Here is a 9,791-nt window from a genome sequence, read left to right as displayed (position 1 = left end):
AGAAGCGAAGGGGGTTAAGACCTTTGGGCCAGTAACAGAAAGGTCGCTGGTTCGAATSCCCAAGCTAACGAGGTGAAAAAACATCTGTCTACCTTTGAGCAAGGCAATTACACTTAATTGCCCCTGTATGTCTTTCTGGATAATAGCATCTGCTAAAATGTAAATGACTCTGTTTTTATAGTTCTCACTTCACTGCTATGTTTGATGAAATGCTAGTAATTTGTTATGTCATCGTAGTCACTGTCAGAAAGAGACTGGTCCGGGTCTTCTTTCACAGTAGCATCACCAATCCCCTCTTCATCTTGGACTTCTATGTTCTCATAAAGCTCAGAGGAGGATGAGCTGCTTGAATCATCTGTATAAAAGACTTACATTACCATCTACATACATCCACAATAGGCTACATGTTTTCAGCAATTGCATCTACAATGCCTTCAGAAAGTATTTATACCCCATGACTTTTTCCATATTTTGTTGTTACACAGCCTGAATTTAAAATAGATTAAATTGAGATTTTGTGTCACTGGCCTACACACAATACCCCATAATGTCAAAGTGGAATTATGTTTGTAGACATTTTAACAAATTCATAACAATTTAAAAGTGTTATGTTTGGGACAAATCCAACACATCACTAAGTACCCTCTTCATATTTTCAAGTATGGTGGTGGTTGCATCATGTTAAGGGTATGCTTGTCATCAGCGAGGAATAGAGTTATTTTTAGGATAAAAAAAACGGAATGGAGATAAGCACAGGCAAAATACTAGAGGAAACCTGGTTCAGTCCGTTTTTCAATAGACACAGGGAGACAAATTCACCTTTCAGCAGGACAATAAACTAAAACACAAGGCCAAATATACACTGGCCTAGTTACAGTTTTGACTTAAATCGGCTTGAAAATCTATGGACGGACTTGGAAATAGCTGTTTAGCAATGATAAACAACCAACTTGATAGAGCTTGAAGAACTTAAAGAAAGTATAATGTGCAAATATTGTAGAATCCAGGTGTGCAAAGATTTTTGAGATTTACCCAGAAAGATCTGTAATCACTGCCAAAGGTGATTCTAACATGTATTAACACAGGGGTGTGAATACTTATTTAAATAAAAATAGATTTTTCATTTTCAAAAAAATTGCAAACATTTCTGAAAACATGTTTTCACTTTGTCATTATGGGGTATTGTGTGTTTTTATTTATGTCATTCATTTTGAATTCAGGCTGTAACAAAGTGGAATAWGTCAAGGGGTATGAATACTTTATGAAGGCAATGTACATTAGACAGTACATGACTCTAGAATCTACTGCACAGTTGTGATCCATGTAGGGGAATACGGGTACCTGGTGCCGCCATTGAACATGACTTAATGTCAAGGACTAAGCTTAATCTTTGTCAAGGGAACCTACCCTTAATGATAATGCATCAATGTTTGAACATTTTAAATCACCCCTTTGTATTAATGGCATAGCCACAGGAAATAGGGGTGCTGAGGGTGATGCAGCACCCCCTAATAATTCGAAATTAAATAATAAATAAACAATTCTAATGAGCAAAAAAGTACAATTAGAGAACTAAGCCTTAATTACTCCTGTATGAGCGGAGAAAAATACTAATCTTCAGTGGCTTGGTAGCCTGTTCTACTCCCTACCAAAAGCCTGTGACTTGTCAATGTGATTTTGTTTCACCTGAATCTCCATCTATATTTGGTTAATTCTCTGGCTGGCCAAATAAGTAGAGGTGGTAACTCATCTATTTGTTTGCTCATCTATCACTGATTAGAAACATTTAGTATGCAATAATGTACCCTAAATCAAGCGTAGGCCTATTGTTATGCTAGGTCGCATAYAGGCAACTCCAAAAGCCAGCAGTGGTGAAATATGAACAGGAGACTCATGCTTTTGAAAGTATAGATTGCTATTATTTTCTATGGGTATCATGACGAAGACKCTYAATGTAAGACCCTACGCCTGCTCCCTATCAAAGCGAAGTGAGGATTGTGGATCAAAAAAGCATGGGCTTGCCTTGGACTATGTTTCAAAATCACTTTTTTTTTTATATGACGTTGCCGTGACGCAAGTTGTGTGGGAAAAATATTCTGGATTTTATTCTGTTATATTTCATTATATTCTCAGCCTRCTATAAAATGTGTGTTGACTGTGACCAGTGTAGCCTAAGTGTGTCTTCTCTGTTTAATGAGCAAAATAACTTGGTTTTATATGCATGGCACAGCCATGTAGCCTATAGGCTGCACAGACCAGTAACATAATTAAACTCAAAATATGCCATTATTTTGTATTATTTTGAAAATAAATTGTATTGGTCCTATAATGTTTCTTAGGACCTGCCMAAAAACAAATTAATAATGGATTTCTTTGTGATGGTGTATATTTATTAAAATAACATCCACCCACATCTACTCCCACTCCTAATCATGCCGGCATGTGCACAGTAGATATAAAATACTTATCCCGGCAAGAATGTGTTAAAAATGGGACTGTATGAATTGGGTTCTAAAAAACATTGGCAGATACTTTTTTTTTACAGGCAACATGCTGTAAAGTCTGTCTATAAAGGGTATTAGTGTCTATAGTTTAATGGCAGATTAGAGTGAAAGTTGGCCAATTTCCTCCATCTGAATGAGGACAGTCTCTCTCTTCTGCTCTCTCTCCCTCCCTCTGTTGGATTCAAGCATGTGCCTGCCAGGAATACTACCCTTTCCATTATTCACTGTGATAGTAAATCTGGCGAAAACTAAAGGAATTAAGTACAATTTAAATCCTCACAGATGTTTATGCCCCATACCCAATGCCTCATCTGTCAAGCTACCTTAGTTCTTGAATTTAGTTTGACACAACTTGAAATCACATTGGCTTATAAACTTAGAGAAACTTTGAATATGATTTGTTCTTTTTCTTTCAGGGATTACACCGGTGGTCGTCAAATTAATTTGTCAGGTTTTGAAACACAATATGACACCAGCAAGAGACTGAGAATTAGTCTCTGCAGGAACATTACATGGTTCAATGGAAATTCTGTCCACCTTTGAAACACACATGCACAGACTCATCAGAAATATCAGGTACCTTGATTTTGATTGCTCAGTAGGTGAAAGCTACTGTTCACAGGCTGTTGCTGATCCTTGTGTGTACTTGTTGATTGCACAGGGGAATGTGTATAGGTTTTTCTGAGGAGAAAATGAGAAAATGTGCTCCCAGTGAAGTAATTACGAATCTACATATTTTCTCCCAAAAACTTTCAAGACAATACTTTCATGTACTGTTCTGTAGTGCAAAAGCCTTTGCTGTTGTGTCTACTCCATTCAGTGTTTAGACACAGCCAGATAAATTAGGTGTTGTTGTTCTCGTGATTTTGACTTGAACGACCTGACTGTAGATGCTGTCCACTGCCATCCCCACGTTGTAGTAGGATTCCCCTGATGATGTACTACTACTCGATCCCAAGGATGGCTCTCTTCCACAGATCAAGTCTGTGAGGGCAGTTTCTCTCAAATCTGGACCTGGGTGGTTAGCATTCCACACAGTTACTCTGTTAACGTTGATTCATGAGAATGGATTCATAGATGCACTGACTGACTCCACAAAAGCATTTTGGACTACAATTATTTTTTATTTTTTGTAGCATTTGTCGTTGAGCATTTTAAACTGACCTGAGTCTAGCAGCTCCTTCTCCTGTGTCTCAATGTTTTCATAGCATTCCCCAGAAGATGTGCTGGATGACACCAGCGAATGCACTGGACATACAAATGGTTGTTAGTGTAGTATGTTACAATAGGGCTCTTATTCAACTTTTCTGTCACCATGGGAATTTCAAAAAATATAACTTTTCTTGATCCTTATTCTGCAAACGGTTATAGTAAAGTCCCAGATTTTAAGAGGACATTATGTCCTTTTAAGACAAAGAAGAAATCTGTCGGACATGGACACAATATGATCATGGTAAAAATCTGGTTCACCCAACCTGACAGTAACTTACGGCTTTGGGTGGCAGTGTTATTTCTCTCAATGCCATTGATTGTCTCAGCAACAATATTATATTTCTCAGGAGCGTCAGAGGTCTCTGCTGTCTGCGTGGTTTCCCATGGCTCTCTGCTTGTGCTTACTCCATTGTCAAGGACCCTGACTAATGAAAACATAAAAGACCATTTGGTTGGCACTGTGAGCAAGTCCTTGGACCACTTTCTCCCTTAATAGCCATGTGTCACTTCCCATATTTTTTCTTTTAGAATTTCACTATTTATCCAAAACTATGAAGATGAACAGACCAAGTGCAGTAGCCATGGCAATAGAGGGTTGGTCATTGAAGTCATAGTTTTCATAGTCAGAGTCACACAAGGCGTCGGTGTCATTCTGAGAGGGTTGTTGGGAAAGGTACTGTGGAGCTGCATGAAAGGCCACAGAGAAAATGTATTCTGACAAATGGGACACTTGAACTAATAAGACATTTCCTAAAATTGCAAGTAACTAATGGGCACAGAGAGGACAAGTGCATCAGTAGGAACTCACTGTAATCAGCTGTGTCCGTGGTGACTGTGAGRAGGTTGACTCTCTCCCCTCGGTCGGTGTGTTGAGACTGGATGGACAGCAGGCGGCCATCTTGTCTTTGGTGAACCAGAAGTGCTAGTAATGAAGGGAAAGTTTTACCTTTGAAACTTCTCTATACCAAAGCTAGGATAATAGGTTTGTTGGTCTTTGTTGTATTTGATGTTGGAAAAGAAAATAAGGACAATACATCTCAAAACCAATTAAATATTTGAATTAGACCACCGTCACATATGGCRCATATTCAAACATTATCATCCTTGTGAAATAATAAATGCTGCTTTTTTWAAGTTGGTGTGAAAACAACACTGGTGGTGGGACTCTCTTAATGAGCAATCAACCAACCCAGTGATATGTATACTGTTCCAGTTTGGTGATTTCCTTTGTGTACTGTATTGAATCACATTGCATTGTGTTGTTGTATTATCATAATTGGCAAACCATTGAGAAGAATATGTAATAYCCTTCAGAMAAAGCAGTTTCTCAGTGTTAATTACTACTCATTGATGATAGCATGTTTGTTGTTGTTGGTGTGAACAAATGGGGAGAGTGGCAGTTGAGTCTGAGGCAATGAAAGAGAAAGAAAAATAGAGAAACACGATGACTCACCAGCTCTTCTCCTGTAAGACAGGAAGAGTGAAGCATTGGAGAGGAGTGTGAGGAGGAGGGCTATAGACAATGCGATGCAGCCCCAGACAGCAGCTGTGGGAGGAGAGGACCAGCTCTCTGCACTGGTGACTAGTAGAACTGAGCCTGCTGGAAACAAGAACAAATCATAGTGCAGAGTACAGACTAGATAACAAATTCTTCTTGACATGTTCATATGAGCAGAGCAGGCACTCTTGGTGTATTATTACACAGATGGAGGGTCATGTGTGTCAGCATCTATTGAAGGCACCTGTGGTTGAAGTCTGGGTGTTCTGTTCTGCTGTCTCGTTGCCTGGTTGAGATGGAATTCCTGTCAGGGAAATGGAAAAGTCCTAGAGGTGTTAGAGAACTAGAATGTATAAGAGATGCATGGCTCACTTCTCCTGAGTGTTCAAGGCACTCTTGTTTGAAAGACGGGGAACATTTTTGCTTAAAAAAAACATTTGCTCAAAAATTGTAAATCCAAGAGGAGTTGTGTTTGTCCATCTGTGTATCTAATGATCTATTGAACCAATATCTGACTCTTATTCAAAAGTTAGACATTTCAGTCAGTCATTTGGCAATTACTGCCAGGAATGTGTGCGTTTTCTCTTTAAAAAATGTACTTGAAATGTGGAGGACTCACATATTGATGGATGTAGCCTTTTGAGTAGGCCTACATAATTAACTATCACTTGAGGTGTTCGAAATGGATGGGAAACATGGTCAACAAGCCATGGCCTTGACAGAACGGGAGTTTCAGACACACTAAAACTCACACTATACATTTAGCAAAAATTGTTCATTTAGATGCAAGATTYAAAACCCATGGAAGTGGCGAACAACTGTTGTCATGTTGAGGTCAAGGCAGTTTGGATGTTTTCTCACCAAGGAACTCTTGAACTTGGCTCCCAGGTTGAACATCTTTCATTGAGGGTCTTCCTCAGACAGAGCTGTTGCGACGTGGTATTGACGTGGTATGTCTACTTTCTGAGTGACATGCATTACTTAGGCCTGTGTGTTTCTTTTTTTTTTCGTTAATGAAAATAACAATAATTCATATGCAAAGCAGCTGTCTCTTTTCTGCTKATGACCTCTCTCACATCACCTGATCTCTGCATTACTGTAGGAGGATTTGAAGCTTGTTTGTCAGTGTCAGTGCTGAGTGTGACTGAGACTCAGTGCTATCCATTCAGACACGCTGATAAGGTCACGAGCCAAATCATTCTTGATTCGCAATCATCAGAATCCTGATTGTCGACATTTAGCGTGCTGAAAATCAGCGCTATGATAGGGACTTGGTTCGCCACCAAGACACCAGATGTTCAATCATGGTAATGTATTTTACATGTTATTACTGCACTATCCATATTCAGASCAATCTAAAGATAATATAAAAACACTATGACATGATTGTGAATACAGTAACTGACAATGATAATATTATAGCTGCAGGCTTACCTGAACAAACCACTGCAGCGTCCTCTTTGTGTCCACAGTCGTTGACTGTCCCCATGGAGGGACACTCCCATAGGTTCCTCTCGCTCCCTCCACAGTTCACCTCGTCTAAGAGAACCTGGCCAACACCCGCTTCAAAGGACCCGTCCTCCCCACTCACATTTAGGGCAGAGCCACAGCCCAATTGAGCACAGACCACGCCCCCATCTCTCAGGTCCCAACTATCGTCACACACCGTTCCCCATTTTTCCTCTCTCCACAACTCCACCCGTCCCTCACAGTGGTGTGAGCCTCCAGCCAATCGCACGGCCTGGTGCCCTGAGGAATGGACAGATCAACCAATCAGTTCATAGATCATCAGATAACCTCGATAGAAGCTGGGCCTCACTCAGGATCATTAAAAAGCAGCTTGAAAATGGAAGCGTGCTGAAAGGAGGAACTTGTTGCAAAGCGTCCACAAAACACTTGAGACGGCCCATACGATGGCTCTCCATGGCATGCAATTTGCAGGCGTTACTGCAACAACGTGTTTGTGGTTGCTTATCAACAGCGGTAGCTATTACTCAAGATAAATTGTGCCGATCCACTCATAAGCTTTGCAATGAGGGTCTTACCACAGGTTATCTCAGTCAGGTTAGAGCAGTCCGTGTATGAGAGCTCTGTACAGTTCTCCACAAGTAGGTCTCTGTAGACACACTGGCTCAGACACGTTGAGCTGGAGTAGTTTAAAGTAGCTGTGCCATTCTGTCGGAGCTCGTACACTGCCCCGCAGCTCAGGTTGGTACATATGTCCTCCACCACTTTGGCCCACTCTGCAGACCCAAGGTCAAAGGTCACCGGCCTCCACAGCCCTYGATGGAGCACCTCGACAACCCCAGAGCAGTGCTGAGATAGCCTGGGGGGGTGAGATATGGCTGGAGGGATGGGGAGATGCAGAATCAATATGAGAGTGAAATACAGATGTTTATATTTCCCCATGTAGTGTAGCCACATGTACAGTACATGTTATACAGCATAATACACACACATACCCACACACATTGAATGCCCTAACTGTTTGTTGGCCTATCGGTTGCCGTGCTCTGCAGACGTTCAGCAGAGCAGCCACATCCTGTGAGTCATGTCCTGTGGAAATGTCACTGGGTGGTGAATTCGGAGGGGGACACTGAAGTCGACCAACCTGATTCTAGAAACACCACGGGACCAAATACTCACAGTGGTTTCAAATCATGTGACACTGGAGCCTTTGGTACTGCATTTCACACTTCAGTCTTCACTTAATTTAGGTTCAACAAATAGAGAATGAAATTGAGGTTAGTGTCGTATGGTTATAACTGAATAACTGATTGATAGCATTTTCCTTCAAAATCTGACTCCACCGGACCATTTGATATCCTCTATGACACAAATGACAATTGACCCATTCTTTTCTTCTTTTTATTTTCTGTTTGTGTGTTAGAGAGAGCATGTTTGTATGGGATGTTCCTCCCACTTTGCACTAACGGAGCCTTACGCATCATCATCATAACCCTCAGAACAATKAAAATATTGTCATACTATGGCTTATTTGATGGTGACCTGTATMATTATAGTAAAACAAATGCCTTTGCCTCATATCATTTCGATCTCAGTATAATGACTTGTGAGCAATCAAGTTCTCTGCAGGATTGTTGCTTGAGGTTGTGTCTCCTCCCTCTAAGAAGCACACAGACACCTTACCCATTCATCCCTCTACTTTAGCACCTAGCAATTTGACTGCATGGGCACGAGGGATTGGAATTTGGGGTTTAGGAAGGAAGGAATGGTGAAAGTATGAACTGTCATACTTTTTTCAAAAGAGCCAATAAAGATAATATAGTTGAATACACATAAGTAGAAATATTAGATTAAACTATGTTACCTTGAGAGAGAACCAGAACTGAACAGAGTATTGCTGTCCTGAACAGTTCATCTCCCAGAAACAGTTAGGCGGGGGTCCTTAAGCATACTCCTCAACCGGAAACAACTTTGTTCTTTATATTAATAACAATCAAACGAAAAATAATGCACGTTACTGATCTTATCATGAATAAAGCAGTATATGTCAGAACTTGTGTACTCACTATATTTCTGTTTGCACTGCTGCAACTGTGGTTTTCCACAAGCATCGTTTCTGACAACAAAATCAAAGTTATTAGATATTAGGCTACCACGTGTTGTCAATGCTATATGAAGCCCAGGACACGCAGCGGTAAATTACAAACAGGTTATTGAATTTGGCTCTAATCAGAATAATCTTTTCCATTTTGTAAACTGTCTGTTGATGGTATTTCAAGGTGGCTACACAATAGTCCCTTGAAAGGATATAATATGGAGTCTGTAAATCACATATTTACGTTGGATTTCATAATAGCTATTATTAACTGCCTCAATTGGTTAATTTAGTTGATAGATGGATATGCCATGAATAACATCTGTGGTCAATGTTGAATTAAAACCAATTTCACACTAGCAATGTTTGAGGAATCAATGCAGATAATGAATATCTTCGTGAAGCAAAATAGTTTGTTCATGCTTTAACCCATGACACAGCTCTCCTCCTCGGAAAGCAATATTTTTGAACTATCACTTTGTTTATGTATTCTGTGACAAATTAGTGATTCATACAAAAACATTTACGTTTAAGCCAATCTTGTTTACTATGGTTGGTTGATTTGAATTCCCTGTACTTTTATGTTGCGTCAAGCGTGTCTTTGAATTTTAGCTAGCTAGTGTTCGATGAATCGTATTGGTTGTTGCAGTAAACTCCTTGCTTTGGCAAGTAAAGTAATCCTCTGTAAGATTATGCAGCATTTAGCCTACACCTAATTGGCATACTCCGGTCAGTCCCTTTTTGTAAGAATATGTTATTACTTTCTTGAACACACCAACACATGGCTGTCAAAAAGTAGAGTAAAACGTAACAGACAGAAATTAATTCTAAAATATGGTGATGTTGAAGCATAATAAAAAGCAAATGTGACTCCACTGCCAACTATTTTGATGTGCATATTCTTTAGTATTCATACAAACAATTCTAAAATACATTTGATCTGTGTTTGATGTACATAGAGTACAACTGTCATACTTTCCTTCAAAAGAGCCAATAAAGATATATAGTTTGATAC

At 39.8% G+C, this 9,791-nt stretch overlaps 1 protein-coding gene across 1 annotated transcript in view; it reads right to left on the bottom strand.

Annotated features, from left to right (window-relative positions):
- Positions 1-212: 212 nt before the first annotated feature.
- LOC111958554 (T-cell differentiation antigen CD6-like) overlaps positions 213-9,791 on the bottom strand; it is an 11,665-nt gene continuing 2,086 nt past the window's right edge. Inside the window, exons 3-12 of the mRNA XM_070437331.1 lie at positions 7,260-7,559; positions 6,649-6,963; positions 5,459-5,518; positions 5,170-5,313; positions 4,525-4,638; positions 4,284-4,400; positions 3,995-4,141; positions 3,669-3,752; positions 3,390-3,518; positions 213-355 (exon numbers count right to left, since the gene is read on the bottom strand). Of these exons, the coding sequence (XP_070293432.1) occupies positions 213-355; positions 3,390-3,518; positions 3,669-3,752; positions 3,995-4,141; positions 4,284-4,400; positions 4,525-4,638; positions 5,170-5,313; positions 5,459-5,518; positions 6,649-6,963; positions 7,260-7,559 (1,553 nt within the window). The remainder of the gene's footprint in view (positions 356-3,389; positions 3,519-3,668; positions 3,753-3,994; positions 4,142-4,283; positions 4,401-4,524; positions 4,639-5,169; positions 5,314-5,458; positions 5,519-6,648; positions 6,964-7,259; positions 7,560-9,791) is intronic.

Source organism: Salvelinus sp. IW2-2015, linkage group LG35, assembly GCF_002910315.2.
Source record: "Salvelinus sp. IW2-2015 linkage group LG35, ASM291031v2, whole genome shotgun sequence".
Taxonomy (NCBI): domain Eukaryota; kingdom Metazoa; phylum Chordata; class Actinopteri; order Salmoniformes; family Salmonidae; genus Salvelinus; species Salvelinus sp. IW2-2015.
The sequence above is the reverse complement of the archived record's forward strand: the minus strand, read 5'-3'. Positions and strand labels throughout refer to the sequence as shown.